This window comes from Chiloscyllium plagiosum, unplaced genomic scaffold (assembly GCF_037043375.1).
Source record: "Chiloscyllium plagiosum isolate Xiang-an unplaced genomic scaffold, Cpla_swu_hap1 HiC_scaffold_26, whole genome shotgun sequence".
Lineage (NCBI taxonomy): Eukaryota > Metazoa > Chordata > Chondrichthyes > Orectolobiformes > Hemiscylliidae > Chiloscyllium > Chiloscyllium plagiosum.
In genome coordinates, this window is record NW_028270164.1 from 13,701,829 (window position 1) to 13,721,948 (window position 20,120).

Here is a 20,120-nt window from a genome sequence, read left to right on the forward strand (position 1 = left end):
TTTTTTTTACATTTGACAAGGACGAGAAGGGGGATCTCAGGAATACAGTCCCACCAACCTCAGCCTTTAATAAGAATACAGTAGTATCAATGTCCATGCGGAGATCCAAACACAAATTATGTTGAAGCTAGGTCACTACCACATCTCTCCAGAGAGGGGGTGTTAGAGAGAAATGAATTCAACAAAATCTATTGTTAACAACAAGCCGTGAGGTTCCATTAGTGAGGAGAGCTCTCTTGGTTGTCTGTAAGTGAGACTCAGACGAAACTGAATATTTTCTTATGTCTCAATAGGAGAAGAATATTTTTGTGACAATTCCTCAATGATATCGGCAAAAACATCACGAACAACAAGAACATCTTCAGAATCCAAGTCTGTCACTAAAAGGTAGATCATTTTCATTGTCAATATTTCATTGATTCCAAGTGAGAATTGGTGATTTTGCATAAATGTTTACAATAATTTTCACTTTCAGACTATGATTTATCAGAATGGAAATGGTGGATGATTGTGTACAGTGCAATTATAGAGTCATACAGTCATAGAGATGTACGTGTGGAAACAGAGCCTATTGTCCAACTCGTCTATGCTGACCAGATATCCTAAACTAATCTAATCCCATTGACTAACTCTTGATCCATATCCCTCTAAAACCTTCCTATGCATATACCCATCCAGATGCCTTTTAAATGTTGCAATTGTCCCAGCCTCCACCACTTTCTCTGGCAGCTCATTCCATAATGCACCACTCTCTGTGAAAAAGATGCCCCTTAGGTCCCTTTGTGTCAGGAGGCAGTCACACCTTGTAGATTAAGTAATTCAAATTCAGTCAGTGATCAGGGACAAAAGGATGTTTTGAGTGAGGCAGGTAGGGGGATTCTGAGTTCAGGAACGAAGGAGTCTCAGCTTTTAACCTTTTCCAGCAGGTATGAGATACTTACTCCCTGTGTGGATGAGGAAAAGGGCTGTGGGGATGATGAACTAGCTGACCACAGCACCATGGTGCAGAAGGCCATTCAAGAGGGGAGAGCTAAAAGACAAGTGGTCGTTATAGGGGATTCTATAATTAGTGGGATAGATAGCATCCTTTGCAAGACTGATCCGGAGTCCCGTATGGTGTGTTGTCTGCCTGCTGCCAGGGTGCAGGACATCTCTGACCAGCTTGAAAGGATTTGGAGTGGGAGGGGGACGGTCCAGTTGTGGTCCTCCAACAACATAGGCTGTTTGAGGATTATCAACTACTAGGAACGAAATTAAGGAACAGGTTCTCGAGGGTTATAATCTCCAGATTACTATACAAGCAACGTGTTTTGGGATAAGAAAATTAAGCAAGTAAACATGTGGCTAAGGAAGTGGTGCGGGAAAGAGGAGCTCCATTCATGGGGCATTGGCATCAGTTTTGGAACAGGAGGGATCTGCACTGATGGGACGGTCTCCACCTGAACCAATCTGGACCAATGTTCTAGAAAAAAATATAAATAGGGTGGTCACTAGGACTTTAAACTAGTGAGGTGGGGGGAAGGGAAGGGGAAAACGACAGGAAATATGATGGTAAAAAACGAGGTAAGCCACAGGTTAGCATGTGTGCAGGACGGTTTATCGACAACGCAGATTATGAAAAAAGTAATAAGGAAGGATAATTTTAGAGATGTTGAAAATCATGAGAGTATGAAAACTAGCATAAAGGCATTTTACTTGAATGTTCATAGCATTCGTAACAAGGTTAATGAGTTAACAGCACAAATTATTGCGAATGAATATGATTTAGTTACCATTATGGAGACATGGTTACAGGATGGTCACGACTACGGGTTAAATATCCAGGGCTAACAGACTAGAAGGTAAGGGAGGTGGTGTCACTCTGATATTCAAGGACAACATCAGGGCCATGCTGAGAGATGATATAAGTTCTACGGAGAATAAGATTGAATCCATTTGGGTGGAAATTCAAAATTTTAAGAAGAAAATGTCACTGATAGGCATCGTCTATAGGCCACCAAATAATAACATCACATTAGCGTGGGCAATAAACAAAGAAATAATTAATGCCAATAAAAATGGTATGCCAATTATCATGGGGAATTTTAACCTACATGTAGATTGGTTGAACCAGCTCTGTCAGGGTAGCCTTGAGGAGGAGTTTTGTTGAGTGTATCTGTGATAGTTTTCTTGAACAGTGTGTAATGGAACCGACAAGGGAGCAAGTTATCCTGTGTAATGAGACAGGAATAATGAATGACTTCATAGTTAGGGATCCTCTTGGAATGAGTAATTACAGTATGGTTGAATTTAGAATACAGATGGAGAGAGTGAAGTTAAAATCCAATACCAGGGTCCTGTGTTTAAACAAGTGAGACTACAATAGGATGAGGGAGGACTTGGCTAAAGTAGACTGGAAACAAGACTTTATGGTGGGGCAGTTGATGAGCAGAGGAGGACTTACAAGCAATTTTTCGAAGTGCTCAGCAAAAGTATATTCCAGTGAAAAGGAAGGACTGTAAGGAAAGGGATAATCTGGCATGGGTGTCTCAGGAAATAAGGGAGGATATCAAATTGAAAGAGAAGGCATACAAAATGACCAACATCAGCGGGAAACTAAAAGGTTGGGAAAGCTTTAAAGGTCAACAGAAAGCCACAAAAGAGCTATATATTAAAGTGAGGTAGACTATGAGAAAAACCTAGCACAGAATATAAAGACACACAGCAAAAGGTTTTACAAATATATAAAACAAAAAAAGAATGGCTAAAGTTAACATTGGTCTTTTAAAGGATGAAAAGGGTCATTTATTAATGAGATATGATGAAATGGCCAAGGCATTGAAAAGGTATTTTATGTCAGTCTTCACAGTGGAGGACACAAATAACATGCCAGTAACTGACAAAGAGATGGAGATAGGTGAGGACCTGGGAACAATCATTATTATGGAAGAGCTCGTCTTGGGCAAACTAATGGAGCTAAGGACAGACAAGCCTCCTGGCCCTGATGGAATACATCCCTGGGTGCTAAAAGAGATGGTGAGAGAAATAACAAGTGCACTTGTGGTGATTTTCCAAAATTCGCTGGAGACTGGGGCAGTTCCAGCAGATTGGAAAACAGCAAATATGACGCCACTGTTTAAAAAAGGACAGTAGATAAAAGATGGGGAATTATAGACTGGTTAGCTGAACCTGTCATGGGGAAGTTGCTTGAGCCCATTATCAAGGAAGAAATCTCGATAGAAATTGTCCTGTTAGGCAATCGTCGCATGGGTTCATGAAGAGCAGGTCATGCTTAACTAACCTTTTGGAATTCTATGGAGATATTATGAGCACTATGGACAGTGGGGACCCAGTAGATGTGGTGTACCTGGATTTCAAAAAGGCCTTTGATAAGGTGCTACAGAAGAGGTTGCTGCATATGATAAAGATGCATGGCATTATGGGTAAAGTATTAGAGGATAGAGGATTGGTTAACTAACAGGAAGCAAAGAGTGAGGATAAATGAGCGCAATTCTGGTTGGCAATCAGTAACAAGTGGTGTGCCTTAGGGATCGGTGTTGGGACCACGATTATACACAATTTATATAGATAATTTGGAGTTGGGCATCTCATGTATGGGGTCAAAGTTTGCAGATGACACTAAGGTGAGTGGCAGAGCAAAGTGTGCAGAGGACTGTGAAACTTTGCAGAGGAACATAGATACCTTATGTGATTGGCAAAGGTCTGGCAGATGGAATACATTGTTGATAATTGTGAAGTCATATATTTGGGTAGGAGTATCAGTAACAAGGACGATTACTTGAACGGTAAAAAGTTGCAACATGCTGTTATGCAGAAGGACCTGGGTGTTCTTGTGCATGAATCACAGAAGGTTAGTCTGCAGGTACAACTGGTAATTAGGAAGGCAAATGGAATTTTGTCCTTCATTGCTAAATGAGTTGAATTTAAAAGCAGAGAGGTTCTATTGCAGCTGTATCAGGTGCTGGTGAGGCCTCACCTGGAGTACAGGGTACAGTTTTGGTCTCCATACTTGAGAAAGGATACACTGGCATTGGAGGGGCTGCGGAAGAGGTTCACCAGGTTTATTCAGGCGTTCAGGGGTTGGCTTATGAAAGAGATGAGTAGGCTGGGATTATATTCATTGGAATTCAGAAGAATGAAAGAGGATTTTACCAAAAGATATAAAATTATGAAGGGAGTAGATAAGAGAGTTGTGGAGAGGATATTTCCACTGGCAGGTGAAACAAGGACATACTCAAAATGATGGGCAGCAGATTTAGGATTGAATTAAGAAGGAATTTCTTCACCCAGAGGGTTGTGAATCAATGGAATTCCCTGCCCAGTGAAGTAGTTGACGCTCCTTCAGTGAATGGTTTTAAAGCTAAAATAGATTATTTTGAACAATAAAGGAATTAAGGGTGATGGTGAGAGGGCGGGTGACTGGAACAGAGACCATGAAAAGATCAGCCATGATCTTATTGAATGGAGGAGCAGGCTCGAAGGGCCAGATGGCCTACTCCTGCTCCAAGTTCTTATTCTTATGCCTCTAGTTCTGAATTTCCATTGCCTTTCTTACAATGTTGTTATTTATCTAATTGGAAATTCATAACAGGAAGTACCAACTTTCTGTTTGCAACCTCCCAGATTCAGGTGCAGTTTTCAGCATTAAGATTCAATACTTCATTATTTATCTCAGCTCACGGTATTTATCAAAGACCAGCAATGACAGCTTTTTTTAAGCCAGGATGTTCTGGAGAATTATTGGGCAGCACATTCTCTGTCATTTGCTCCTTCTCCATTCTTTCATCTTACACATTATACCCAAACTGAGAGGATGGGAGGCTGTCTGGTTCCAGCTGGATAAGACTGGCCTGCTAGAAGGTGCAGGAGCAGTGTGGAATGATGATATTCTGAGTTTCTCACTCACTGAAGAGACATCTCACCCACTGGAATATTACATAAGACTGCCGTGCCTCCTGCAAATGTCCAACCATTTAACGTGATAACCCACATGGTTAACATTGGGCTGACCATTTCAGGACATGTTACTGAAACTTGTTTCATTTGACCTTTATCTATTTGTCATTTCTGTGGTTGTAAGATGCTTTTAGACCAGAAGCTGTTCTGATCATCTGTCGATCTGTCAGCACCACAATAGCCACACCTTGTCTACATCTGACAGGAGCTAACATAAAGACTGCCTCATCAGGTATAAGTACCATTATAGGAGGCGCTGGGGTGGTGATGGTCTTGTGGTAATATTGCTGGACTGTTAAACCAGAAACCAAGGTCATGTTCTGGGGACCTGGATTCAAACACTGCCGTGGCAGCTGATGGAATTTGAATTCACACAAAAATCTGGGATTAAGAGTCTACCAATGGCCATGAATCCATTGCCAACTGTTGGAAAAACCCATCTGGTGAGAACATAGAACATGGAACATAGAACATTACAGCGCAGTACAGGCCCTTCGGCCCTTGATGTTGCGCCGCCCTGTCATACTAATCTGAAGCCCATCCCACCTACACTATTCCATTATATGTCCCTATGCCTGTCCAATGACGACTTAAATGCACTTAGACTTGGCAAATCTACTACCGTTGCAGGCAAAGCATTCCATACCCTTACTACTCTCTGAGTAAAGAAATTACCTCTGACCTATCTCCCCTCACTTTAAAGTTGTTCCTCTCGTGTTTGCTGTTCCCATACTTGGAAAAAGGCTCTCCCTGTCCACCCTATCTAACCCTCTGATTATCTTGTATGTCTCTATTAAGTCACCTCTCAACCTTCTTCTCTGTAACGAGAACAGCCTCAAGGCCCTCAGCCTTTCCTCGTAAGACATTCCATCCATACCAGGCAACATCCTAGTAAATCTTCTCTGCACCCATCCCAAAGCTTCCACATCCTTCTTATAATGTGGTGACCAGAACTGTATACAATACTCCAAGTGTAGCCGTACCAGAGCTTTGTACAGCTGCAGTATAACCTCCTGGTTCCAGAACTCAATCCCTCTATTAATAAAGGCCAAAACACTGTATGCCTTCTTAACAACCCTGTCAATCTGGGTGACAACTTTCAGGGATCTGTGAACATGGACACTGAGATCTCTCTGCTTATCTGCACTCCCAAGAATCTTACCATTAGCCCAGTACTTTGCATTCCGATTACTCCGTCCAAAGTGTATCACCTCACGCTTGTCCACATTAAACTCCATTTGCCACCTCTCAGCCCAGCTCTGCATCCTATCTATGTCTCTCTGCAACCTACTACATCCTTCATCACTATCCACAACTCCACCGACCTTAGTGTCGTCCACAAATTTACTAACCCACCCTTCTAAGCCCTCATCCAGGTCATTTATAAAAATGACAAACAGCTGTGGACCCAACACTGACCCTTGCAGTACTCCGCTAGTAACTGGACACCAAGATGAACATGTTCCATCAACTACAACCCTCTGTTTTCTTTCAGCAAGCCAATTACTGATCCAAACTGCTATGTCTCCCACAATCCCATTCCTCCGCATTTTGTATAATAGCCTACTGTGGGAAACCTTATCGAACGCCTTGCTGAAATCCATATACACCATATCAACCGGTTTACTCTCATCTACCTGTTTGGTCACTTTGTCAAGAAAGTCAATAAGATTCAGTAGGCACGACCTCCCCTTCAAAAAATTGTTCTGACTGTCCCTCATCAGATTATTCTTTTCTAGATGGTTATAAATCCTCTCTTTTATAACCTTTTCCAACACTTTACCAACAACTGAAGTGAGCCTCACTGGCCTGTAATTACCAGGGTTGTCTCTACTACCGTTTTTGAACAAGGGAACCATATTTGCTATCCTGCCGTACTCAGGCACTATTCCTGTAGACAATGATGATTTGAAGATCAATGCCAAGGCTCGGCAATCTCTTCCCTTGCTTCCCAGAGGATCCTAGGATAGGTCCCATCCGGCCCAGGGGACTTGTCTATTTTCACACTATGGTTCACTCATGTCCTTTAGGGAAGGAAACTTCCTTCCTTACTCGGTCTGGCCTACATGTGGCTCCAGACCAGCAGCAATGTGGTTGACTCTTAAGTGCCCTCTGGGCAATACATGCTGGCCTAGCCAGTGATGTCCTCATCCCATTAATGATTAAAAGAAAAAGATGTGCGACTGAAAAGTGTCTCACTTGATCTTTATCTGTTGTACATGTCAGTAATAAATTAAACTGTAATTTAAGTTTCCCACATAACTCCCTGAGCTGTGCTGCTTTACTTTGCTACAATATGCTGCAGCGTCATCAGGGGATAACTGTTTGAAATATGACGCAGTCTTGTTTCCTTCAAATGATTTCGTATTTCTTCTGTTTTACACAGTTACGTTGCCTGGGATGTGATACGCTGGGTACTCTTCACTCTCCTGGTGATTTGTTCTGTTTCAGTCACAATGTTTACACGAAAACATTAGGTGAACATCATTGACTTTACAAGAATGATTTTGAGCACTCTAAGTTCCCCATCAATGAGGTGGCCCTGAGTGGTGGGGTTTCAAAGCAGGAGACACAGTTTGAGAAGAATGGGTTGACCATTTGGGACTGAGATGAGCAGGAATTGCTTCACTCAGAGGGTGATGGTTTGTTGGAATTCTCTGTCCCAGAGAGCTCTGGAAGATCCAGCCTTGAGCATATTCAAGATTTGGAGGTGCTGGTGTTGGACTGGGGTGGACAAAGTTAAAAATCACACAACACCAGGTTATAATCCAACACGTTTGTTTGGAGGCACCAGCTTTCGAAGCGCTGCTTCTTCATAAGAACTGAACTCACAAACCCACTCGAAAATATGAAAGACTTAATCTTGGTTTGTTCAATATATCATTTCAGCTGCATGAAACTGTCACCTTCTGCTATAAATTCTGTGTCTGATGGCCCTGTTTCACCACCATCTGATGAAGGAGCAGCCCTTTGAAAACTAATGCCTCCAAATAAACCTGTTGGACTATAACCTAGTATTGTGTGACTTTTAACTGAGTATATTCAAAACAGAGAACAATAATGTTCTGGGTATGGAGGGACATGGTGGGGAAGAGAGCAAGAAAAATGGTATTCAGGTGGAAGATTTGCTCTGATCCAGGTGAATCCAGGACAATGTTTGCTTATTATCTCACTCTGGAAAACTGTAATTGATAAAATGCACTCCATTTGTTTCATAGAGTCATAGAGATGTACAGCCTCTTAAATGTTGCAATTATACCAGCCTCCACCACATCCTCTGACAGCTCATTCCATACACGTACCACCCTCTGCGTGAAAAAGTTGCCCCTTAGGTCTCTTTTATATCTTTCCCCTCTCACCCTAAACTTATGCCCTCTAGTTCTGGACTCCCGAACCCCAGGGAAAAGATTTTGTCGATTTATCCTATCCATGCCCCTCATAATTTTGTGAACCTCAGCCTCCGACACTCCAGGGAAAACAGCCCCAGCCTGTTCAGCCTCTCCCTTTAGCTCAAACCCTCCAACCCTGGCAACATCCTTGTAAATCTTTTCTGAACCCTTTCAAGTTTCACAACATCTTTCCGATAGGAAGGAGACCAGAATTGCACGCAATATTCCAAAAGTGGCCTAACCAATGTCCTGTACAGCCGCAACATGACCTCCCAACTCCTGTACTCAATACTCTGACCAATAAAGGAAAGCATACCAAATGCCTTCTTCACTAAACTGTCTACCTGCGACTCTACTTTCAAGGAGATATGAACCTGCACTCCAAGGTCTCTTTGTTCAGCAACACTCCCTAGGACCTTACCATTAAGTGTATAAGTCCTGCTAAGATTTGCTTTCCCAAAATGCAGCACCTCGCATTTATCTGAATTAAACTCCATCTGCCACTTCTCAGCCCATTGGCCCATCTGGTCCAGATCCTGTTGTAATCTGAGGTAACCCTCTTCGCTGTCCACTACACCTCCAATTTTGGTGTCATCTGCAAACTTACTAACTGTACCTCTTATGCTCGCACCCAAATCATTTATGTAAATGACAAAAAGTAGAGGACCCAGCACCGATCCTTGTGGCACTCCACTGGTCACGGGACTCCAGTCTGAAAAACAACCCTCCACCACCACCCTCTGTCTTCTCCCTTTGAGCCAGTTCTGTATCCAAATGGCTAGTTCTCCCTGTATTCCATGAGATCTAACCTTGCTAATCAGTCTCCCATGGGGAACCTTGTCGAACGCCTTACTGAAGTCCATATAGATCACATCTACTGCTCTGCCCTCATCAATCTTCTTTGTTACTTCTTCAAAAAACTCAATCAAGTTTGTGAGACATGATTTCCCATGCACAAAGCCATGTTGACTATCCAGAATCAGTCCTTGTCTTACCAAATACATGTACATCCAGTTCTGAAAAAACAATGATTTACACTGTACTTGGAAAATGAGAAGGTATATAAAATACTATCCACAGCCTGCAGAAACATTGCAACAACTCCAACAATACCTGCTAAATTAAAACAGCATTTGATTGATGGAGAATTTGCAATTTTTTAACAGTTGGAATTTTAAATTCAGTATGTGACTGTTGTGTCCAGAGTTTGGACAGATATTGGGGATAGAGTGGAGATCAGTTGTACAATGAAATATCTGTAAATACTGCCTGCAGCCATTTCCTGATATGATCTGTTTGAGCTGTCAGAGAAGAAGCAAGTCAGCATCAAGTCGAAGTGACACCCGGGAACTGTATTTGGAACTATCAGCAGCAGCTCATGTGGCTGCACTCTCACTTCTGATGGCAGCATGTTGGGGGTTCCAGTTCCCCTTCGTGGTTAAAATTCAGCTGGATCCCACTGCCCAGCAGAGAGAAGTAATGCTGTGCTGTGGCAGGTGAGACAGTGTCGATGAGGTGATAAACTGAGAACCTGTTCCCCCTTTCGGAATGGCAGCATTTGTAAGCTATTTACAGAATAGAGGTTCTCCTGGTGTTCGAGCAAGCATTCATTCTTCAATCAGTGTTACTAAAAACAATCAGATTTTTGAGAGAATTATTTCAATGCTGTTGGCTGCTGCAAATTAATTCTAGATATTGCTGCATTCCAACTGTTTGTTTCCATCAACTCAGTGACTCACAGGATGGGAGGGATTTTGGGATCTCCTCAGATTCTGTAAAGTACCAAAACCCATCTGATTCATCAATGTCCTTTAGGGAAGGAAATCCGCCGTCCTTTCCAGGTCTGTTGTGGGAAAAGATTTGCTAACCCACGATAGGCTCACTAAAGCAAAATTGGCCAAACTGTACCAGAACACCTAGAATTCCCAAGCAGCTCACAAGCTGAATCAGACAGCACAGACAAGGGAATACACTTTAAACTCCCATGGATATGACAGAACACTACAGATATTTCAAAGCCTTAAGGGCGGTTTCACAACCCAGCAATACCAAAGCCACACAAAGAGCAGGACAGACAGAACGGCACCAGCAAGGACATGCTCCAGGCACAGGAGAATGAAAGCACCTTACCATTTCATAAGAGACGTTAACATCTACCTGTGAAGAGGAATGGAACCATTGTTACTGTCAGGATGTTGCATTGTGTGAAGGAACAGGGCATTCATGTAATAACTGTTTTCCAATTAGCATCCTTGTAACTAGATTACTCCATTTCCAGATACATTGTAGTTTCCCATTTCTTACTCAGTGTCATTGTGTAGCATTACTATAAAGCTGGTCTCATCCCCAGCTCTGGGAAGAGAAATCTGATCTAACTGTGCAGACTGTCAGTTCTGTGGCAGCCTAGTCAATTTCTCTTCCAACAATATTGTTTGTAATAAACTGTTTGTCAATTTCACTTCAAGCTGTGTTTTGTGATCTCTAACCTATTGGGCCAATTTCCCTGAAATCTGCTCTACATGGGCCTCTAACAATGTGATTTGTTCCTAACTGCCCTCTTTAAATGGTCTAGAAAGCCACTCAGTCAGGGGTAATTAGGAATGGGCAACAAAAGCTGGCCATTAAAGAACAACAGATAAAAAAATTAACAGTTTAATTGTTGTAGAAATGATTTCCTTAAAACAAACCTCAGCCATGTTGTTTGTACTCTTTGGAGATTGGAAACCCCATTGTATCTACCTCATGGATCTTTACGGTTCAGGAGATAGAAAATCGCTGGCAGGATCTGTGTCTGGAGATGAGGTTTCATATTAGTTTGAAAGTTCAAAAACCAACCCCAAGAGGGTGGGTGTGACCACTGTCAATATCAGCAAGTGACAGCCCCCATGTGAAACCCCTGGTCTTAAACACATGGGATATCTGGGTTGTAGTTACAAGCCCAAGCCTTTTAACGAGCCTCAATGTAACACATCAACTCTCAGATTCAGGAAATAAAGTAATTCTGAGATTTGTGAAATTGTGCTGACCAAACCTGATTGAGACATTTAATAAAGTAACCAAAACGAGTGGTGACAGCACAGCAGTACACATTGTCTACACAGGCATTAATGACAGGGTTCCACAGGGTAGACTAATCAGTAAAGTTAGATCACATGGGATTCTGGGTCAGCTTGCCAATTCGATACAAATTTGGTTTGGTGGCAAGAGACAGAGGGTGGTGTTGAAGGGTATTTTTGGATGGGAGGTCTGTGATTAGTGGTGTTTCGCAGGGACTGGTGCAATTTATATCAGCAATTTGGATAGGAAGTCAGGAGACATGGGTAATGGGTTTTTGGATGACATCAAATTTGGTCAATAGTCAACATTGAAGAAGATTATCTAAGATTACCAAGGTATTTTGATCAATAGGGTCGATGGGCTGATGAATGGCAGATGGAGTTTAATTTGGATGAATGCGAGGTATTGCATTTTGGTAAAACAAACAAGGGGAGGACTTTACACTTAATGGTCAGGCCCTGGGTAGTGCTTTTCAACAGACAGACCTCAGCTTTCAGGTTAAGAAGGTGTTTAGCATGCTTGTCTACATTGCTTTGACCTCTGAGTATCAGAGTTGGAACAGGACATTTCTGAGGCCACTTTTGGAGCACTGTGTCCAGTTCTGGTCACCCTGCAAGAGGAAGGTTATTATTCAACTGGAGAGGGTTCAGAAAAGATTTACCAAGATATTGCTAAAACCGGAGGGTTTGAGTTATAAGGATAGGCTGGTGACACATAAACTTTCTCCACTGTATTAAGTGCGAGCAGCAGCGGAGGTAGGACGAACTCGGAAGACTGCAGATAAGGTAAGGCAGTTTTTATTAAAATTACTTACCGGTAGCAGGCAGCGGTGTTTTTCTCTTTCACAGAAGGAGCGGGAGCAGCGGAGGAAGTGACGGGGACCAGAGGGGTAGCCAGGAAGATAAGCAGTGAGTATATATATCAGCAAGGTGGCTAAACCCGAGACTCTACTACTGTAGTGTCTCCTACCCGCCCTCCTCCTCTAACCTAGTTAATAAGGAGGAAGAGCGGGAGCGATGACCAGGGGACTGCCGGTAATATATCTGGGCAGTGGCTGAACCCGAGACAGTACACGTGTTGTGTCTCCCACCACACCCCCCCCAACCAAAAATTGGACTCTGGTTAAGGATTTTCATTTCTTTATCGGTGAATGGTTAAAAATTTACTTTTTATGGTTTATCTATTAATTGGTTTTTAGAAAAAGACTATAGCAGAGAGGTATCAGAAAGTATTTTAACTCAAACCTATACAAAGTAATAAACTAAGCAGAGATGGCTGGGCAGGTGGTGTGCTGTAGCTGTATGATGTGGGAGCTGGCTGATCCCATTGTGAATGGCAGTGACCACATCTGCAGCAAGTGTTGGTTGCTGGAAGAAGTCCGGCTCAGAGTTGATGATCTGGAATCTGAGCTTCAAACACTGCGGCACATCCGGGAGGGGGAGAGTTACCTGGACGCTTTGTTTCAGGAGACAGTCACACTTGGGAGATTAAGTAATTCACATTCAGTTAGTGATCAGGGACATCAGAGTGTGACTGTAAGTGAGGCAGGTAGGGGGAGCTTGAGTTCAGGAGTGCAGGAGCCTCAGCCCTTGACCTTGTCCAACAGGTATGAGATTCTTGCTCCCTGTATGGATGAGGAAAAGGGCTCTGGACAGAATGAGCCAGCTGACCACGGCACCATGGTGCAGAAGGCCATTCAAGAGGGGGGAGCAAAAAGACAAGTAGTTGTTATAGGGGATTCTATAATTAGGGGGACAGATAGTATTCTATGCAAGCCAGATCGGGAGTCTCGCATGGTGTGTTGCCTGCCAGGTGCCAGGGTGCGGGACATCTCCGACCGGCTTGAAAGGATATTGGAGCGGGAGGGGGAGGATCCAGTTGTTGAGTCCACGTTGGGACTAACAACATAGGCAAAGCTAGGGTGGAGGACCTGTTTGGGGATTATCAAGCACTAGGAAGGAAATTGAAGTACAGGTCCTCAAGGGTCATAATCTCCGGATTACTGCCCAAGCCACGTGCCAATTGACATAGGGATAAGAAAATTAGGGAAGTAAACACGTGGCTAAGGGATTGGTGTGGGAAAGAGGGATTCCATTTCATGGGGCATTGGCATCAGTTTTGGAACCGGGGGGATCTGTACTGTTGGGACGGTCTCCACCTGAACCGATCTGGTACCAATGTTCTAGCAAAGAGGATAAATAGGGTGGTCAGTAGGACTTTAAACTTTTGAGTTGGGGGGAAGGGAAAGTGAAAGCGACAGGAAGTATGGAGTTAAATGGAAAGATAAGCAGGAGGATAGCAGGTATGCAGGTGGATTTAACCTTGAGGCAGATTAGGAATGCAACAAAAAGGAAGGATAACTTAGGACATCTTATGACTTCCAATATCTCTAATGATAAGAATGTTAGCATTAAGGCACTTTACCTGAATGCTCATAGCATTCGTAACAAAGTAGATGAACTAACGGCACAGATCATCGTGAATGATTATGATGTGGTAGACTTCACAGAGACATGGTTGCAGGGGTTTCAGGACTGGCAGTTAAACATCCAAAGATTTACAACTTATCGAAAAGACAGGGAGGTGGGCAGAGGAGGCGGGGTGGCCTTGTTAGTTAAGAACAAAATTAAATCTATGGCACTGAATGACATCGTGTCGGATGATGTGGAGTCTGTGTGGGTGGAATTGAGGAACCACAAAGGCAAAAAAACCATAATGGGAGTTATGTACAGACCTCCTAACAGTGGTCAGGACCAGAGGCGCAACATGTACCAGGAAATAGAAAAGGCATGTCAGAAAGGCAAGGTCACGGTGATCATGGGGGACTTCAATATGCAGGTGGACTGGGTAAATAATGTAGCCAGTGGATCCAAAGAAAGGGAATTCTTGGAATGCTTACAGGATGGCTTTTTGGAACAGCTTGTCATGGAGCCCAAAAGGGAGCAGGCTATTTTGGACCTAGTGCTATGTAATGAACCAGACTTTATAAAAGATCTTAAAGTAAGGGAACACTTAGGAAGCAGTGATCATAATATGGTAGAGTTCAGTCTGCAGTTTGAAAGAGAGAAGGCAAAATCGGATGTAATGGTGTTACAGTTAAACAAAGGTAATTATGAGGGCATGAGGGAGGAACTGACGAAAATTGACTGGAAGCAGAGCCTAGCAGGGAAGACAGTAGAGCAAAAATGGCAGGAGTTTGTGGGTAAAATTGAGGACACTGTACAGAGGTTCATCCCCAAGAAGAGAAAGATTATCCGGGGAGGGATTAGACAGCCATGGCTGACAAAGGAAGTCAGGAAATGTATCAAAGACAAAGAGAGATCCTATAAAGTGGCCAAGAGCACTAGGAAATCAGAAGATTGGGAAGGCTACAAAAACAAACAGAGGATAACAAAGAGAGAAATAGGGAAGGAGAGGATCAAATATGAAGGTAGGCTAGCCAGTAATATTAGAAATGATAGTAAAAGTTTCTTTCAATACATAAGAAACAAATGACAGGCAGAAGTAGACATTGGGCCAATTCAAACTGGTGATGGAAGGCTAGTGATGGGAGATAAGGAAATAGCTGGAGAACTTAATAAGTACTTTGCATCAGTCTTCACAGTGGAAGACATGAGTAATATCCCAACAATTAAAGGGAGTCAGGGGGGCTGAGTTGAGTATGGTTGCCATTACAAAAGAGATAGTGCTAGAAAAGCTAAAAGATCTTAAAATTGATAAATCTCCTGGCCCCAATGGGCTACACCCTAGAGTTCTGAGGGAGGTGGCTGAGGAAATACGGAGGCGTTGGTTGAGATCTTTCAAAAGTCACTGGAGTCAGGGAAAGTACCGGATGATTGGAAGACCACTGTTATAACCCCATTGTTCAAGAAAGGATCAAAACAAAAGATGGAAAATTATAGGCCAATTAGTCTAACCTCGGTTGTTGGTAAAATTCTAGAATCCATCATTAAGGATGAGGTTTCTAAATTCTTGGAAGAGCAGGGTCAGATTAGAACAAGTCAACATGGATTTAGTAAGGGGAGGTCATGCTTGACAAACCTGTTAGAATTCTTTTAAGAGGTGACAAGTAGGTTAGACCAGGGAAACCTAGTGGATGTGGTCGATCTAGACTTCCAAAAGGCCTTTGATTAGGTGCCACACGGGAGGCTGCTGAGTAAGGTGAGGGCCCATGGTGTTCAAGGTGAGCTACTGGCATGGATTGAGGATTGGCTGTCTGACAGAAGGCAGAGAGTTGGGATAAGAGGTTCTTTTCCGGAATGGCAGTTGGTGACAAGCGGTGTCCCACAGGGTTCAGTGTTGGGTCCACAGTTGTTCACATTATATATTAATGATCTGGATGAAGGGACATGGGGCATTCTAGCGAAGTTTGCCGATGATACAAAGATAGGTAGACAGGCAGGTAGTACTGAGGAAGTGGGGAGGCTGCAGAAGGATCTAGACAGTTTGGGAGAGTGGTCCAGGAAATGGCTGATGGAATTCAATGTGAGCAAATGCGAGGTCTTGCACGTTGGGAAAAAGAATACAAGCATGGACTACTTTTGAAATGGTGAGAAAATTCATAAAGCCAAAGTACAAAGGGATCTGGGAGTGCTAGTCGAGGATTCTCTAAAGGTAAACATGCAGGCTGAATCTATGATTAAGAAAGCGAATGCAATGTTGTCATTTATCTCAAGAGGGTTGGAATATAAAAGCAGCGATGTGCTACTGAGACTTTATAAAGCCCTAGTTAGGCCCATTGGAGTACTGTGTCCAGTTTTGAGCCCCACACCTCAGGAAGGACATTCTGGCACTGGAGTGTGTCCAGCGGAGATTCACACGGATGATCCCTGGAATGGTAGGTCTAACATACGAGGAATGGCTGAGGATCCTGGGATTGTACTCATTGGAGTTTAGAAGGTTAAGGGAAAATCTAATAGAAACTTACAAGATAATGATTGGCTTGGAAAGGGTGTACGCTAAGAAATTGTTTCCGTTAGGCGGGGAGACTAGGACACGTGGGCACAGCCTTAAAATTAGAGGGGGTCAATTCAGAACAGAAATGCGGAGACATTTCTTCAGCCAGAGAGTGGTGGGCCTGTGGAATTCATTGCCGCGGAGTGCAGTGGAGGCTGGAACGCTAAATGTCTTCAAGGCAGAGATTGATAAATTCTTGATGTCACAAGGAATTAAGGGCTATGGGGAGAATGTGGGTAGGTGGAGTTGAAATGCCCATCAGCCATGATTAAATGGCGGAGTGAACTCGATGGGCCGAATGGCCTTACTTCCACTCCTATGTCTTATGGTCTTATGGTCTTATGGTCTAGGTTGAGGGGGCACCTTGCTGAGGTTTATAAAATCATGAGGGGTATAGGTCATATGAATAGAAAAGGTTTTTATTTTTGTAGTGCAGGAGAGTACAAAGTAGGGGGCATACTTTAATGTGAGATGAGAAAGATGTAAAAGGGACCTGAGGGGCAACGTTTTCATGTAGTGGGTGATCCATATGTAGAATAAAATGCCAGAGGACATGGTAGATGAAGGTACAGTTCCAACATTTAAAAGATATTTGGATCGGTAAGTGAACAGGAAAGGTTTGGAGGGACGTGGGACAATTGCAGGCAAGTAGAACTAGTTTATTGGGAGAAACCTGTTCGGCCTGGACATATTGAACAGAAGGGTCTATTTCTGTGCCATATGAATCTATGACACTGGTTGGGATAATGAAGGGTAAAGTGGGGCTTTTTTTGGCTTTTCAATTACAGTCTGTTTTGTCATAATTGTTTCTTTCCCAAAGAAGCCATTTCTGTTCCTGGACTTCAATTTTGATCACAACCAAATGTCTCACGTTCAGTGGGCACAGTGCCAATCTCCTTTGAGTCTGCCCAGGGATCCCTCCCCATTCACTACCATCTCAAGAAGACCCCATCTCAAGAAACAATATCTCTGGCACCAATAAACTGGATCTACATTGTCAATCCTTCAAACACCATGTGGAGGTGCTGGTGTTGGACTGGGTTGGATAAGGTCAATAATCACACAACACCAGGTTATAGTCCAATAGGTTTATGTCATATTGTCTGACTATCTACAGATTGTGTGCTTTTTAAACAATAAATCTGTGGGTGAATTTGCACTTGCAGATTTGTGTTTGCAGATACATTCTATTTTCTTTAGAAAGCACAAATTTAGAAATTTGTAGACAGTCAATGTATCATTTTATAAACTCTTACTTTGGGGAAAAAAAAACTGCCTGACTCCAACTGAGGACACCAAACAAAACATCACACCTAAAATACACTGTCTGACCAGAGGTGTCACCTCCTTTATTATTGATAATACCTTAAGTTACCTCAGGACAGCCATTTGAAAGAAATTCTGGGATTTGCATATTAATCAATCGAAACCTGCACCTATTCTAAATGATTAAAGATTTAAGAGCCATCCTCGGTGTGTTCGATGCACATAAGCCGTATGACCTATTGATCATTTCCTTACAAAAGCTGTGTCTGAATCTTCCTTTCTCATTATCACCTGATGGAGGAGCAGTTCTCTGAAAGCTCATGTTTACAAATAAACCTGTTGGACTACAGCCCGGAGTTGTGTGGTTTTTGACCTAATCCTTCAAACAGCAACATCATCAATATTAATGAACAGCCTCAAAGACTCAGGGATCAAACTCCAGTGAAATTGTTCATGTGTCAGTTACCAGGGTAGCAGAGAGGGGCTGTAGTTCCATGATATAAATCAGCAGCATTGGTAAGTTTTATACAAACACTGAGGCTGACACATTCATTCAATGTCTATTCAAACTGCTCATTGGTTAAGTTCCTTGTGTAACTACCAACAACTGCACCTCATCACATTACGTCTCTTTGACCTTTGAACAATTATTGATTTAGTTTTGAAAATGGACAGAATTGTAATGTAGCTCCAGAATACATATAAATGCTACACTTCAGCTTTGTGTTCCATCTCACAGCTTGGATGTGTTCTGTCTTTAATCACTGTATCATCACATGTGGCATGAGGGGACAATGGTGTCTGACTCCATCTTAGTTGGTGTCACTTCAAGCATGACATGCTAATGGAAGTGTGTCACTGTGTGTAACCGAATACCTCAGTTTCAGTCCAGACCCTGAAGTGCCTGTGGCTGTTTAGACCAGATGTTGCTGTAAACATCTATTGATTTGTCAGTTATACAAGACCCATTCCTTGTCCTCATGTTTAAGGACCAAACATAAGTTCTGACCTTTTAGGTATACACATTTAGATGAGGCAAGAGTCCAAAACATTTTGAAAGCTCTTTCAGTAAGAAGTGGATATTACAGATTTAAAAATCACACAACACCAGGTTATCGTCCAACAGGTTTATTTGAAGTACAAGCTTTCAGAGCACTGCTCCTTCAAGTGGGGCAGGACCATAGGACACAGCTGATGCGATATAGAAGTTCTGGGATTTACATATTAATGAATCGAAACCTGCAACTCAATTTAAAAGATGAAAGGCTTAACAGTAATCCAGGTTTTTTCAATATATTGCATCAGTTGTATGACACTCTGATCTTTTCCTATAAATTGTGTGTCCTATGATCTTGCTCCACTAGCTACCTGATGAAGGAACAGTGCTCTGAAGACTTGCATTTCCAAATAAACCTGTTGGACTATAACCTGGTGTAGTGTGATTTTTAACTTTGTTCACCCCAGTCCAATACCAGCACCTCCACATCAAGGATATTACAGAACAGAACATGGACTGCTGGATCCCCCAGGAATATATTGTCCAGCAGGGGACAGTGACCAGCTCAGTGTCTGGAACATTCCTTTACATTTGACAAGGATGAGAAAGGGGATCTCAGGCATATAGTCCCACCAACCTCAGCCTTTCAAATGCTTTAATAAGGATACAGGAGCATCAATGTCCAGGCGAGGATCCAAACACAAATTATGTTCAAGCTAGGTTGCTACCACATCGCTCCAGACAGGGGGAGTTAGAGAGAAATGAATTCAACAAAATCTATTGTTCACAACAAGCCGTGAGGTTCCATTGGTGAGGAGAGCTCTCTTGGTTGTCTGGAAGTGAGACCCAGATGAAGCTAAATATTTTCTGAGGTCTCAATAGGAAGTGAATATACTTGTGCAGTCTCTTCAACAATGTCACCAACAACAAGATCATCTTCAGAATCCAAGTCTGTCAGGAAAAGATAGAACAATTTCATGGTCAAAATTTCATTGATTCCAAGTGAGAGTCGCTGATTTAACATAAAGTGTACAATAATTTTCAATTTCAAATGACAATTTAACAAAATCGAAATGATGGCTGATTTTATACAGTGCTATTCTGTTACCTTCCTTACAATGTCGCTATTTATGTAATTGGAAATTCATAACAGGAAGTACCAACTTTCTGTTTGGAACGTTCCAGATTGAGATGCTGTTTTCAGCATTAAAATTCACTGCTCCATTATTTATCTCGGCTCACGGTATTTTTTAAAGACCAACAACGATAGCTTTTTAAACCAGAGTGTTCTGGAGAATCACTGACAGGGACATTACATTCTTGAGTAGAAAGTGAGGACTGCAGATGCTGGAGATCAGAGTCGAGGGTGTGGTGCTGGAAAAGCACAGCAGGTCAAGCAGCATCCGAGGAGCAGGAGAGTTGACATTTCGGGCAAGAGTCCTTTATCAGGAATGTGGGCCAGGTGACTGAGAAATAGATGAGAGGGAGGTGGGGCTGGG

At 42.6% G+C, this 20,120-nt stretch overlaps 1 protein-coding gene across 1 annotated transcript in view; it reads left to right on the top strand.

Moving 5' to 3' along the window:
• The window catches only part of LOC122545571 (polymeric immunoglobulin receptor-like), a 277,955-nt gene that overhangs the window by 236,582 nt on the left and 21,253 nt on the right, over window positions 1-20,120 (top strand). The window contains exons 6-7 of the mRNA XM_087973387.1: window positions 294-387; window positions 7,343-7,370. Of these exons, the coding sequence (XP_087829513.1) occupies window positions 294-387; window positions 7,343-7,370 (122 nt within the window). The remainder of the gene's footprint in view (window positions 1-293; window positions 388-7,342; window positions 7,371-20,120) is intronic.